Source organism: Xyrauchen texanus, chromosome 41 (assembly GCF_025860055.1).
Source record: "Xyrauchen texanus isolate HMW12.3.18 chromosome 41, RBS_HiC_50CHRs, whole genome shotgun sequence".
Taxonomy (NCBI): Eukaryota; Metazoa; Chordata; class Actinopteri; order Cypriniformes; family Catostomidae; genus Xyrauchen; species Xyrauchen texanus.
In genome coordinates this window covers 5,008,750-5,024,478 of record NC_068316.1, presented here as the reverse complement: position 1 = coordinate 5,024,478, position 15,729 = coordinate 5,008,750, and the positions used below count along the sequence as shown (strand labels likewise).

Genomic DNA, 15,729 nt, shown 5'->3' with positions numbered 1-15,729 from the left:
AATATTGTTTTGACTCATCCGTCCTTTTCTTTAAAAAAGAATAATCAAAGTTACAATGGGGCACGTACAATGGAAGTGAATGGGGCCAATTTTAGGAGGATTTATAGGTAGAAATGCAAAGCTTATAATTTTATAAAAGCACTTACATTAATTCTTCTGTTAAAAATGTCTTATTTGAACAGTAAAGTTGTTTAAATCCTCATATTTACAGTAATTTTAGGGTTTGCTGACATTAAATCGTCATTGCAACAAAGTTATAAAATTGTCTATAGCTTCACACTGAAAACTAGAGGTCGACCGATAGTGGATTTTGCAGATACCGATAACAAAGTTGGTGGAAAAGGCCAATAACGGATTATCGGTCGATAGTTTTTAAAATTGATTTATAAATAATCTAAGTATTTCCTTACTATGATGAGTACAGACAGTGGCTCCAAGAGTCCAAAATGAATAAAATCCCAGATGCAGTTTATTGTTCAATCAAAAACCTAATAATAATTCATAAATATGATTTGGTGCATAATGTGGTTGTTTTAACTATAAAAAAGCCCAAAACACACAAGGGACTTTTTCTCCCCAATTTGGAATGCCCAATTCCCAATGTGCTCTAAATCCTCACAGTGGCGAAGTGACTCGCCTCAATCCGGGTGGCGGAGGACAAATCTCAGTTGCCTCCGCATCTAAGACATCAATCCGTGCATCTTATCACATGGCTTGTTGAGTGCGTTACCATGGAGACGTAACGCACGTGGATGCTTCACTCTATTCACCGCAGAATCCACGCACAAATCTCCACGCGCCCCCACCGAGAGCGATCCACATTATAGCGACCACGAGGAGGTTACCCCATGTGACTCTACCCTCCATAACAACCGGGCCAATTTGGTTGCTTAGGAGACCTGGCTGGAGTAACTCAGCACGCCCTTTAATCGAACTTGCGAGTCAAGGAGTGGTAGTCAGCGTCAATACTCGCTGAGCTACCCAGGCCCCCTTGTGGCTATACTTTTGAAATAGTGATTCATTTAATGTTTCCGGATTGGCTCCATTCACTTCCATTTTAAGTGTCTCACTGGAAACGAGATTTTCCTCTTTTTTTTTTTTTTTTAAGAAAAGGATGGACAAAAATAAATTTTTGTGGTAATCAATATTATGCCACAAATGCTGTCAATAGAGCTTAACTTGTATTGAACCCGGAATATTCCTTTAAGACTGTTGTACAACTAGCCACTGTAAAATCTTATCAGTTGTTCTTCACAGTTTTGTAAACAAAGATGATAAAATACCCCAATGCATCGGAATAACATTAACTCAGTTGTTCTGATTGGTTAATGAGGCTTTTAAAATGTATTTTTGTATGGAGCAAAAGTATTACAAAAAAAGTATACACTTAAAAGTGTTCTTTGAAGTTATTTTATGGCTTTGAGTCACTGTTTACAAAGTGATGTACAGATAAATAAAGATATGTAGTCATTTCCAGGGGTAAATTAATATAATTCAATCAAAATACATATACATACATAAAAACCCTTCTAAAAATATTAAAATGAGATGGAATGCTATGGCTGGGCAAACATTGGATTATAACACTCGTGTTTTAGAAACAAATGAATCAAAGTCATTCTGCACAGTGCTGTGCAATACCAGTGACTTCTACGAAATCATTAGTGAATGCCATGCATGTAAACCTCTTTAAAATGCACATGGAACGCATTGTATCATGAAAATACACTCTTTTTGAAAATAGTTGACAAGATGTAGGGCTTTAAGGGAGTTTCTAATGACAAATTCATGACTTTCAACCTGAGATTCAAAAGATTTCGCCTCGTGACCGAGGCATTGCTTACAGTAGTAAAGCTCACACATCTTCCCGTATGTTTTAGGAAGAAGCACACTGATTTTGCATTTGTGCACTGGACAACATGGCTTCCACTAAACAGCGAGTCCTAAGATAGGCTGCAACGTAAACCTGAGAGAACATTTCAGATCTCTTTCACCAAACGATGCAACAGGTATAAGCTACTGTGTAGTCTTATTGAAATACGTCAACCGGCCAACGTGAGGAGTTCGATTTCAAAGTCTAACGTTGCATTCAATATCTCTGGTGAGGATCGCCATTTAAAAAACATCATAAGATGTTTCTGTTTCTTTCTTGTGTTCTCTTGCACTGACTGCTATAGTGAAATAATGTCTTCTTAGTCCAGTCCTCTTCTCAACTGAAAATATTTTAAAACTAAGCACTGTTTTTATGTCACGTCAGGTCGAGCGGTTGCCACTGACAAAGTTGTAGACCAGAAACCGAGAGGTTCCGCAGTAATGTGTGGCGAAAAGTTTGCCGTCAGGCGTGGGATCAGAGAAGGCGATTTCATCTTTACTTAGATGTGACCCATAGATAAAATTATTCCTGGAGAAGGAAAGAAAACAGAAAGAATTTATGTTCAAGATAAGTCTCTGGTAGGACTGTTTTATTGTTGTCAAATCACTCTCTTCTTTACCTGAGACACTCAATCATGCGCGAGGCGATGCCTTTCCGTCTCATCATACTGAACACCCAAATGCGGCTGATGCCGCAAAGTGCCGGCTCAGGAACCGTAGAGCAGCACCAGGCCCTCTGACGCTCAAACATCACCTTCTCTCCTTCTGTTCCTTCCAGCACAGACTCTTCAATAACCCTGTAGCCCTGCACACATCAACCAAAAGCAACCAATCAGATGTAGAATAGACTCATTTTATCATAATTAGTCATGAATTAGGCATGCTTTTTAGTCACATTTCTTGTGCAAATTGTGGTGGCAAAAATGGCAGAATTCTGGTAAATGGATTTAAATAATAAAAGGTGTTAAAATTAGCCAAAGGAACACAACTGTGGGGGTGTATAACTTGTGTAGTCGAATTCTGCAGGCACAGATTAAATACAGATTACGTGAAGTAATGATGTATTAAGCATTTTCTCAGCAAATTTCTCCCATCACTTACTCACCCTCATGCCATCCCATATCAGTATGACTTACTTTCTTCTGTAGAACACAAATTAAGATTTCTAGAAGGATATTTCAGCTCTGTAGGTCCATACAATGTAAGTGAGGGGGGTTCCAAAACTTTGAAGCTCCAAAAAGCACATAAAAGGCAGCATAAAAGTAATCCATATAACTACAGCGGTTAAATCTATAACTTTAGAAGCGATATGATAGGTGTAGGTGAGAAACAGATGAATATTTAAGTCCCTTTTTTCTTATAACTTCTCCTCCCTGCCCAGTAGGTGGCGATAGGAATGAAGAATGAGAATCAGCAAAAAATAAATTAATAAATAACTCTTTGGAGGGCTGTTTGAAAGTGGAGATTTACAGTAAAAAAAATAAATAAATGAAACCACTGGAGACATAGATAACTTTTATGCTGCCTTTATGTGCTTTTTGGAGCTTCAAAGTTTTGAACCTCATTCACTTACATTGTATGGAGGTACAGAGCTGAAATATCCTTCTAGAAATCTTAATTTGTGTTCTGCAGAAGAAAGACAGTCAAACACATCTGGAATGATGTGAGGTTTAGTAAATAATGAGAGAATTTTCATTTTTGGGTGAACTATTCCTTTAATTGTGATATATACCTATAACCATGTTATTAAAAGACCTGTATGATCAGCTGACCTCTTGGATGTGCTCGGCGATAAGGCAGCCTGCTACTTTCTTATCATTTGAAATGAAGAGGAAGGTTTTGGTCTGTGAAGGGACATTGGTCTCCACTTGCTGGAAGCCCAAGTCATTGTCCACCATTTCCCTTATCTCCTCAACCTTAAAGCCAGACAAAAAGCTATTAGAAGTGTTTTAATTGTGTTGTTCAAGTGCAACGGGCTGTTTTAAGGGGTAGTGAATGAAAATATTATGGCAAACACAGCATACCTTTTTTAGTGCATACTTTGGGTCATCAGGGAGTACAAGAATAATCTTGCCATCGGGATACTCTCCTAGAATTCTCTCTTTCTTCCAGCCCTGGGACAGATATTACGAGAGTGATTTTAAGACAAACGCATGTGATTATTAAAAAAAATCATAACACCCATCATCTTAAAATGTAAACTATACTATGCATAGTTTTGGCTCTAAAATCTGACTTGTTTGAAGCAGTTGTAAAATAGCCAAAATAAACAGACTGCATATGAAATTAATTCTGTATTAAAGGAATATTCCAGGTTCAATGTATGTTATGCTCAATTGACAGCCTTTGTGGCATAATACTGATAAAAAAAGCACAAATCTGAGTTATAGTGAGGCACTTTCAATGGAAGTGAATGGGGCCAATCTGTAAACGGTGTCTCCGGAAGTGACGATTTTGTTCTTTTGAACACATGGGATGGAAACACGACTTTATTGACACGTTGTTTTTGAGATATTATGAGTTTTTGCATAAGTTAAATTCACAAACTGGATGGAAACATAACTACTGTAACCTCGATTTTTGCTTCTTTTTTTTAAGAAAAGATTGTACAAGTTAAAATTATTATTTAAAATGATGCCTCAAATGCTGTTGATTGAGCTTAACTTGTACTGAATCCAGAATATTCCTAACATGCATTAATCACTCAATCATAGAATGACCTCCAATAGTTACAGCGCTGTGAAAAAGTATTTGCCCCCATTGTTTTTGTTTTTGTGTACACCTCAAAGTAAATAATTTCAAAATCTAACATAAAACAAAGGTAACTGGAGTAAACACAAAATACAGTTTTTAAATGATAATGTTATTTATTGAAGCAAAAAGGTTATCCAATACCAACTGGGCCTTTGTGAAAAAGTATTTGCCCCCTTACTTACTAAATCCTCAAATCTATGAAACTGCCCTCGTAATGGGGTTCAGCTGGACTACACACACTCAGGCCTGATTACTGCCAAACCTGTTCAATCAAATCAACACCTAAATATAACTTTTTCAGCAGCATGAAGTTGGCTAAATGGTCTCACACAGTAGCACACTATGCTACAGACGAAAGAACTTCCAGAAATGATGAGGAAAGAAAAGTGATAAAAGCACATCAGTCTGGGAAAGGTTAAAAAGCTATTTCAAAGGCTCTGGGACCCAGTGAGAGCTATTATCATCAAATAGAGAAAACTTGGCACAGTAGTGAACCTTCCCAGAAGTGGCTGACCTTCCAAAATGCCTCCACGTGCACAGCGACGAATCATCCAGGAAGTCACAAAAAAGCCAAGGACAACATACAAGGAACTTCAGGCCTTTCTGAAATCAAGGTCTCTGATCATATTCCACTATCAGCCAAAAATGACATCCATGGAAGAGTGGCGAGGCGAAAATCACTGCTAACCCAGAAGAACATTAAGGCTCGTCTGAATTTTTCACACCTTGATGATCCTCAAACCTATTGGGACAAAGTTCTGTGGGCTGATGAGTCAGACGTGGAACTGTTTGGAAGACACGTGTCCCGTTACATCTGGCGTAAATCAAACACAGAGTTCCACAATAAGAGCATCATACCTACGGTCAAATATGGTGGTGGTAGTGTGATGGTGTGGGGATGCTTGGCTGCTTCAGGAACAGGGCGACTTGCAATAATTGAGGGAAACATGAATTCTGCTCTCTACCAGAAAATCCTAATGGAGAACGTCCGGTCATCAGTCCGTGTGTTGAAGCTCAAGCGCAACTGGATTATGCATCAAGACATTGATCCAAAGCATAGGAGTAAGTCCACCTCTGAATGACTCAAAAGAAGCAAAATGTAAGTTTTGGAGCGGCCTAGTCAAAGTCATGACCTGAACCCGATTGAGATGCTGTGGCAGGACCTTAAATGTGCAGTTCATACTCTCAAACCCTCCAATGTGGCTGAACTAAAGCAGTTCTGCAAAGAAGAATGGGCAAATATTCCACCACAGCGTTGTGAAAGACTGATCTCCAGTTATCGGAAGCGTTTGATTGCAGCTGTTGTTGCTAAAGGTGGCACAACCAGCCATTAAATTTAAGGGGCAGTTTGTTTTTCATATGGGTGATATTACTTCAACAAAAAAAACATACAGCTCTGCAAATGTATCAGTTTCTCTGGATTTACCATTTATAGGTATGTGTTTGAGTAAAATAATTTTTTTTGTTTTATTATACAAAGTACTGACAACATTTCTCCCAAATTCCAAATAAAAATATTGTAATTTAGAGCATTTATTTGCAGAAAATAACAAATTATCAAAATAACAAAACAGTGTTTTCAGACCTCGAATAATGCAAAGAAAATAAGTTCATATTCATTTATGAACATATAGAAAGAGTTCAGAAATCAATATTTGGTGGAATAACTCAGATTTTCAATCACAGCTTTCATGTGTCTTGGCATGATCTCTACCAGTCTTTCATATTGCTGTTGGGTGACTTTATGCCACTCCTGGTGCAAAAATTCTCCTGATCTGAACCCCATTGAAAACCTCTGGAATGTGATCAAGAGGAAGATGGAGGCCACAAGCCAAAAAACAAAGCCGGGCTGCTTGAATTTTTGCACCAGGAGTGGCATAAAGTCACCCAACAGAAATATGAAAGACTGGTAGAGATCATGCCAAGATGCATGAGTTATTCCACCAAATATTGATTTCTGAACTCTTCCTAAGTTAAAACATTAGTATTGTTTTGTTTAAAAATTAATATGAACTTGTTTTCTTTGCATAATTTGAGGTCTGAAAACACGGCATCTTTATTGTTATTTTGATCAGTTGTCATTTTCTGCAATTAAATGTTCTAAATGACAATATTTTTATTTGGAATTTGGGAGAAATGTTGTCCGTACTTTATAGAATAAAACTAAAATGTTCATTTAACTCAAACACATACCTGTAAATAGTAAATCCAGAGAAACTAATAATTTTGCAGTGGTCTCTTAATTTTTTCTAGAGCTGTATATATATTTGAAAACTGTATTTTGTGTTTACTCAAGTAGCCTTTGTTTTATGTTATATCTCGTTTGAAGATCTAAAACAATTTAGTATGAAACAAATACACAAAAATAAAAGAAATCAGGAAGTGGGCAAATACATTTTTACACCAATGAATGTTGTTTGGCAACCTTTAGAAGCCTACAGTTAGATTATTTAGCTATATTTGGCAGGAAAGTTTGTTTAATATGAATATTACACTTAATAATAAATGTCATGTTATTTGACATGAAACTTTGGAGTCTTTTAAAGTTGTTGTCATAGTTTCATACAAGTAATAAGCCTTTTGAGGCGATGCATTGCAATGATTTTACTACAAGTAAAAGGGGTTTTAGGCAAGCCAATTCAAGTTGTGGCGAAAAACACCCCTTAATCAGGGTAAAATCACTGTAACTCATGGCCTAAATAACTATGAATTGTGTGCCAAAAAGTATCTGGATGGGCTGTCTGAGCAGCAGACATCAACAGCTACTGACTCACCACGTATTTGACAGCACTGATGAACTGGTTGTGGAAGAGGAGGTGTTGAGATTCGTCCTCTGGGCTGGTAGGAGAGTACAGCATCCCACACACATTACACGTCATCGCACCAAACGCCTTCTGACTAGCATCCTGCAAACCACAAAAACACCTGACGCAAAACCCTATAACGGATCCTGGAGATATCTATCATGTTAGGGTTTTATCCCGATATCTTTCATTTCTCAGAATTTACTTCATTATATTTTTACTTAATGACTTTTATTTCAAAAGGTTGTGTATGTGGCTCAGTAAGGCTACACCAGCAATCTGTAAATGAAAATGAAGGACAAGAGAAAAGATGGAACTATTAATACATGAGTTGATTTAAAATGTACTTACATTGCTTGTTTGTGATGCTGTACTTTCAGGTTTTGAACCATTTTTGACCTCTTTCTTCTGTTCTGCTGCAGGATCAACACCAGAACTTCCACTGAAAGTCGAACAAACAGTCACATGTAAGCACATGTAAGAATAATAGTTTCTATATTTGGACCTGCTGTCCTTCATTTTCTCCAAATTCCAAAAATGAATAGACATTACTCGGAGGCAATCGTGTATTTATGAGGATGTCATTTCAATAACATTTAACACTCCTATTGCCTTACGGTCATTTTTGACCCAGAGAGTATACATTAGAAATACTGCATAGTTTTTGGTATTAGAACCAAACATTGTGACTTTGTAAAGACCATCAAATCAAACTAAATAAAAAAAGAACTTACATTTTTGTATATAACCATTTAAGAGAAATAACTACTTAAAATAAACTGTTCCATCCTTTGTCTTAACATCTCAATTTTGACCTGTATTGGAAGAACCAGTTGTGACCTTTAACCTTTGGACTTTCTGGATGTTTTACAGCTTTTTATTTACATTATCTCCCCAAATATGGAATGCCCAATTCCCAATGTGCTCTAAGTCCTCGTGGTGGCGTAGTGACCCGCCTCAATCTGAGTGGAGGACGACTCATAGTTTCCTCCGCGTCTGAGATCGTCAATCCATGCATCTTATCACGTGGCTTGTTGAGCGCTTTACAGTGAAGACGTAGTGCGTGTGGAGGCCACGCACCCCACCACACATTATAGCGACCACAAGGAGTTTACCCCATGTGACTCTACCCTCCCTAGCAACCGGGCCAATTTAGTTTCTTAGGAGACCTGGCTGGAGTCACTCAGCACGCCCTGGATTCGAACTCGCGATTCCAGGTGTGGTAGTCAGCGTCAATTCTCGCTGAACTACCCAGGCCCCCGATGTTATACAGCTTTATATAGTTTTTAGTACATCTATGAATAAAATTTGACCTAAAAATTTTTTAGCCCTTAGCTCAATACTGTTCTCTAGCTTCCCCACCTGCCCCACTGCATCCTGCATCGTTTCAACAAATTGCACACTTTCCTCTCAAACTGGGTTTTTGGACACATGCACATGTCCAAACACACACAAAACAGAGTATTTTTTATTTTGTTTACAGTTTTGAATAGGCAATTGTTAGTAAATAATTTAAGACCATGATTTTAGATGGTAGTGTACAATGAGACCACCTAATGGTAAAAGACCTACTGAAGATCATTTTCTCCTATACATAAGATGGCAGAAATAACTATTACGGCACCTTCCTAAACCCCTGTAACACTGCAACAAATTGTCTGACTTAGCAAAGTGGACCCATTTTGAATTTTAGGTGCATTTTTGCCCTGAGCCCCCCTTAATTTCTGACCCTGCCACACAAACACTAAAAGTTTAAACAAATTTACATTTTCAACCTTGCACATTACCTGTTGCTGTTTTCTGTTTGTGTCTTTTGGGCAGGTTTTTGAGGGGAAGAGGGTTTCTGTTTAGTATCTGTGGATACATCCAACAAAAATAGGTTAAATTACGATATATTCTGTCTTATTACACATACCATGATGCCGAATACGCTTTTAGCATTATCACACATGGAATCTACAAGAGCAGGTGATTGATCTTGCTTACATAACAATCCACAAAAGCTAAGAATGAAACTAGCATTATTTGTAAAAAGGGGCAGATATTGGACACATTATTAGTTTTTTTTATTGAAAAACAATGGGACAACCTAATCTTTACCTGCAGTAGTGGGAGCACATTGTTTCTTCTCCACTGGTGCTTCAGGCTGGACTTTGGCTGATGAAGATGACTGCTCTGGTTTGATCTATGAGAGAATGACACATATCAGCAACACTAATAAACAGAAATTAATCACTGCCTATCTATTACATTAAAACTAACCCTTTAAAGGGATGGCTCACCCAAAAATGGAAATTCTCATCATTTACTCACCCTCATGCCATCCCATATGTGTATGACTTACCTTGTTCATCGGAACACAAACGAAGATTTTTGGAAGAATATTTCTGCTCTGCAGGTATATAAAATGCAAGTAAATGGGTACCAAAATTTTGAAGCTCCAAAAAGCACATATACCCATCATAAAAGTAATCCATACGACTCCAGTGCTCCAGTGTGTGAAACAAAAAGCAAGGTGTGTGTGTGTGTGTGTGTGTGTGTGTGTGTGTGTGTGTGTGTGTGTGTAAGAAATAGATCAATATTTAAAACTTTTTGACTAAAAATGTTCACTTCCGGCTAGCTTTTGGTTGCTTGTTGACAAGGATGAGTTCAAACTGCCTCTCACATGACATAAGCACGTAAGCCTCCTCTGCATAGATATAAATACGTAGATACCTTATTAGCAGCTGTTTCTATGGGCAATCATCTCAGCAAGGAGCTCATTCTGTGGCCTCTCCTCCATTCACTTGCATTCAAACCAATTCAAACCGCTCTAAGATGGCGCCACAGTTGGCGTACCCAAACTAGCCAAATGAGGCACCTCTGTATGAATATCTATGCTATTCTGTTGTAAAGAACACTGCGCTTCCGTATTTTTATCACATGTCAGTTCTCGCGTGAACTTGCCAACACGCATACTTGACGCGAGAGGCTGCATGACCTCAACCCTCCTGAATTTTAGTAAAAAGTTTAAAATATTGATCTATTTCTTACACACACCTAGCATTTCGCTTATTGTTTCAGAAGACAATAATTATCCACTGGAGTCTTTTATGGATTACTTTTATGATGGCTATTAGGGTTGTGCAGAACGACTGATTTCACTGATGTTTAAACTAGAGATGCACCGATCAACCGGCCAGGGACCGGAATTAGCCGATTTTCCGTGCGACGTTATCACAGCCGCACGTAAACATGTCATTGGCGTGGAAGATCATCACTGTGAAGAATACATAAAGTTCAAAATGTGTAATAATTGTAAGGCCAAAGTAAACCGTGGGGGAACCACCACAATAACCTTTGGAACAACAAACCTAATTAGACATTTATAACACCACCACCCAGCTGAAAATGCCCATTTTAAAAAAGAAGCTAAAAAGTGAAGGCAGCTAAAGCTAGCCAGAGCTCAGAGCCAGCCACAAGTCAGCAGCCTCTCCTATCATTCCTTGGAATGAGCAGCGAAAAGACCAAAGCAATTAGGAGGAAAATTATGGAATTCATGGCCCTGGATGACCAGCTGTTCTCCATAGTTGAGGACAGAGGCTTCAAAAATCTGATAAATTTCCTCGATACGGAGTAGGAGGTTATTTTCCGACGTCACGTTGCCCGAGTTGTTTAATCTCGTGTCATGTCACACACGCAGCCTGTTATCTGTCAACATTTGGGTACACAAATAAATACATACAAATTGTGCCGTTGTGATTTAACGTAATTTTTCCCACCATGTCCGATATTAAAATCAGTGCGAAACACATTGCAAAAGGCGTGGGCATTGTCGATATGGCTTCGGGATATGAAATTAAATTCTTCCATCCAGCTGTTGTTAAATGTACATGTATATTTCGTTTTTTTCACCAGAGCACCAGCTGAGTCTTCTCCTCCCCTCTACCAGTGATGCTTGATTTAACATCCCGCGTCTACTGCTTGCGCAGATATCAACAGCGCAAATGGGTTTTGGTTGCCAGGTAAAGGTCACAAATGATTTGTAATTTGTATGATGTGTCGATTGTGTGAGTAGGATTCGTTTCATTCATGATCTGGCAACTGGACCACCTTGGAATAATATATTGATGTGATTATTCATATAACGTGGTTTGGGCCATACAAATTATGGGAGGTTTTTTGGGAGAAATAACAAAACGGGAGACTCCTGGGAAAAAAGGGAGTGGTGACAGGTACAAGCCGATCCCGAAGCTGCAATCAGTTTTACAACTGATATTTAGACATCTAACGTAAGTTGAGTGTATTGGACACTTCAGTTTTTCAGATCTTTGGAATTGTTTTGTTAGACTAGTAATAAAGAGAAAAAGGTCCATTTATAAAAATAGTGGAAAATGACATCTGTTATATAAAGCAACTCATTTGCAGTTAATTGTTATTTCTACCTCTTTCCAGTCACAGAGCACTTTATTTTGAGAGTTGTTTAAGTGAGAGAAGATCCTGTAACTTAGTGCAGTTTGGGGGAAATTGTACTGTTTAATAATTTATTTTATGAAAATAAAATGTTGCATTGAAGAAAGGTAGATTTTGTTTGTATATGCGGTCAATAATAGTTCTTAGAAAGAAAATCGGAAAAAATCGGTATCGGCAGGTCACACTTGCCAAAAATCGGAAATCGGCCAAGAAAATTGCATTCGGTGCATCTCTAGTTTAAACGTCAATTTTGGAGTCGACTAGTCTAAAAAGTACAAAATTCTCAGAAAACATTAAGAAAAACAATGTTTATGTGGCCCATTTAAAATGCATTCTAGAATGGAATGATGGAGAGTAAATGATGAGAGAACTTTCATTTTTGGGTGAACTATCCCTTTAAGTTCAATAAAGTTTTCAATGAAATTTGGTGCATGTGCCTGCGTTTTTTACCTCATTTTTGGGAGCTGCTGGTTCGGTCATCTCTTCCTCGAGACCGTCTAGGTCAAAATCATCAGGTGAATACTTGGGTCTGGGAGTGTATGGTTTATACTCCACCACATGTTTGGGTTTTGTGCTGGTAATTCCATTAGGCATGGGTGGTGCCTGTACAGGCAGTGCCCGCCTGGGTTCGTTTGAGCCCACTTTGGGGATGCTCTCTGGGACAGGAGGCTGAGCAGGAGTGGCGCACTGGCTTGGTGAATCCAAAACAATTTCGGTCTCCTTGGGGGAGGCAGCTTGGCTTGCCTGATCAGACTTCAGTTTCTTAACACGGGTCCAGGTTAGTTTGTCCCTCTGAATTTCCACCTGCCTAAGCCTTTGATACCGGGTTAATTTCTTCTCCTGGGACTTGATAGGCAGTGACACGTGGCTGAGGAAAAAGCGCTTTCTGGGTGTGATATCTTGCGGCTGGGGCTCAGAGGTCTCGGGGGTTGCAATTTTGTCGGAGACAGTTGGTGATATTACTTCTTTTGTTTCACTTTCGGTATCACTTACCTCCATAGTCTCACTCCCCTCCTTTAGTTGCTCACCTTCTTTCTCATCTGAACCCACAGGGGCGTCGGAGGCAATATCGGAGGCGATTTCTTCGCAGAGAGCCAAAAGGTTGAGCTGTCGGGGTGGGGGTCTCTTGGCGGCAGCCGCCCTCTCCTGGGCAAGGGCAGCAATACGGGCCTTCGTCCGAGCCTGCGGGTTCATCGCTTGCTTTTTCGGAGGCCCTTCTGAGGAGTCTGTTGCACTTTCCTGGGGTGAAGAGGTAACATCCTTACTTACAACAGTTTCATTTTTTTCTTTATTTGGCGTTTCGTCCTCAATGTTTAAAGCTGATTGCTGGTCCTTAATGGAGCCGCTTTCCAAATCCTCATAGGTTTCAATCTCAACAACACAATGTTCAATTTCGATGTCGTCATCAAGAAATGCTTCAGAGTCTTGGAGAATCACTTTCGCCACATCTGATATTTTGGTGCTTTGTATATTGTCCTGAAGGGAACATGTGTTTACGACCTCTAGCTCATCCATATCGGAGATGTCTTTACTAGTGAATGCGTGTTTTGTAATGCCGGTCTCTTGGATGACTTTAAAAAGAGCTTCAAGTGGTGGAGGCGACTTTGTCATTACATCTACTTTTGCATCCAAACTCACAGTAATTTTTTCAATAGGGACTGTTGACAGCTCCTTATGCTCTTCAACTGATCCTTTGCTGGCTCTTAGGCAACTGTCAGGAACTTCTGGTTGTAAATCACCTATATTGGCCACATGGTTTTTCTCAGGTTGGGGTAACGTTATCTCCTTACTTTGCAAGTCAAGAAATCGACCATAGTTGTGCTCGATTTGCACGGGATACAAGGCTGCTGTCACAGTTTTTATGGTTTCGGAGACAGAAGGCTTGTCTTTCCTCACTCTTGGGGCATATTTCTTGGTTCCTTTTTTAAGGACAGCCAAATTCTGACATGGTTTACCTCCAAGTTTCTCTGAGATCTTGGAACCTCGTTCATTCGGTTGTACCACATCAGGTGCGCTCGATGCTTTCCGCAGTCTTCCTCTCGCACCCTTCTTTTGTGTCGTTTTTAGGCGAGAGGACCGGCGAACACACTTTCCGTTCTCTTCCCTCGAATGCGACGTTTCCAAACCCCTGCTTTTTGGAGGTCTTCCCCTTTTAGACTTCTGAGGTATCGGACCAGGTTTATCTGAGGACACAAGGTTTTGGTCCATCCTTGTCTTCTTAATTTCAGGTTCAACAGATGACATCCTTCTTTTCTGACCTGGCATCCTAAAGTGAAAATACAAAGCAAGTTATATGCACGTCCAAAGCATCAAACCATTAATTATGTGAACGTTACAGGAACAGTTAAATCAAAAAGACTGTTATATCATCATTTAGGCTACTCACCCACATGTTGTTCCAAACATGTATGACTTTCTTCCCTGAAACATGAAAGCAGATACAAGGCAGAATGTTAGAGGCTGACAACCTCGATCTACAGTAACATTCTGCATAATAAATCGCTCTTTTTGTGTTTCACGGTGAAACAGGATTGGAACAATATGAAGGCGAGTAAATTATGATAGAATTTGCATTCTGGGCTGCACAATCACTTTAAAACACGATTCACATAGATTCATAAAAGGAAAACTGATATAATACTGATTACAGAAGACGAACAACTGTCATCAAACAGAACAGATTGGATAAGTAACAACTCAGGCCAGATTTAAACGTTCCTACAGCCTGTAATAATAAGACCAGAGTTCCCTCAATCCTCTTTGACTTTACTAGCTCCATGTATAACGCAAACATCCATGAACATGTCAACAGCTCAGAGTCTCTGTGTTTCCAGAGATGTCAACTAGTCATGTGCCATTTATTCTCATTCAGCGTATTAATTACATGACAGGGTGTCCAATGAGCACTGTTTTGACCCGAAATATAAATAAAATCTTATTTTCTTTTGGGGTTAAAGTGACATTTAAGTGTTTAATCAGTCTGACGTCAAGAATAAAGTTAGCAGAGCTGGCTAACACTGTTAGCTGCATCTTTAAGAAGCCTCATTCATTCAGTGTCATTGTTTACATATACGAACCAAGTACGCATGACTTAAATATGAATACATTTACGAGTAGAAAATGAAACTGAAGTATAAAAAAGCAAGGCGGTGAACTTACTTTTATTTTCCTGATTCTAAACAACAGCTGTTTTCCGCTGTGTAGCAAAAGTTGAACCTCACTTCCGGCGCTGAGACATCTTTGGCGAATCAGCTGCGTTTGTGACTGACTGAGCGACATCTGCTGGACTGGAGAATAGAGACAAAAACACGCATTACACAATATTGTCCTTGCTCTTTAAAGGGACAGTTCACCCAAAACTGGAAATTCTTTCATAATGTACTCACACTCATGCCATAACAGATGTTTGACTTTCTTTCTTCTACTGAACACAAAGATTTTTAGAAGAATGTCTCAGCTCTGTAGGTCCATACAAAAGTAATCTGTGTGACTCCTGTGGTTTAATCCATGTCTTCAGAAGCGATATGATAGGTGTGGGTGAGAAACAGATCAACATATAAGTAATTTGGTACTATAAATTGTCCTTACAGATCAGTAAGTGGCAATATGCACAAAGAATGTGAATGTGAATGTGAAAGTGGAGATTTACAGGAGAGAAAAAAATACTTAAATATTGATCTGTTTTTCACCCACACTTATCAGTTAGCTTCTGAAGACATAGATTTAACAACTGGAGTCGTATGGATTACTTTTATGCTGCCTTTATTGTTTTTTTTTTATCTACAAATGTTGGGCCCTATTGACTTGCAATGTATGGATATACAGAGCTGAGATTTTCTCATAAAAA

At 38.9% G+C, this 15,729-nt stretch overlaps 1 protein-coding gene across 2 annotated transcripts; it reads right to left on the bottom strand.

The window, feature by feature from the left end:
- Positions 1-1,404: 1,404 nt before the first annotated feature.
- esco1 (establishment of sister chromatid cohesion N-acetyltransferase 1) lies at positions 1,405-15,104 on the bottom strand. 2 transcript variants are annotated; one of them, XM_052113782.1, is made up of 11 exons: positions 15,042-15,104; positions 14,269-14,303; positions 12,333-14,148; positions 9,531-9,615; positions 9,218-9,284; positions 7,782-7,872; positions 7,401-7,532; positions 3,897-3,986; positions 3,645-3,788; positions 2,493-2,677; positions 1,405-2,401 (listed from the first exon to the last, which is right to left on the bottom strand). In XM_052113782.1, the coding sequence occupies exons 2-11, from the start codon at positions 14,286-14,288 to the stop codon at positions 2,254-2,256; spliced, it is 2,778 nt and encodes a 925-aa protein (XP_051969742.1). In that variant the 5' UTR covers positions 14,289-14,303; positions 15,042-15,104; the 3' UTR covers positions 1,405-2,253. The 2 variants fall into 2 exon arrangements, with proteins under 2 accessions (XP_051969742.1, XP_051969743.1); XM_052113783.1 differs by lacking the exon at positions 14,269-14,303 and having other exon boundaries at positions 15,042-15,095.
- Positions 15,105-15,729: the final 625 nt, after the last annotated feature.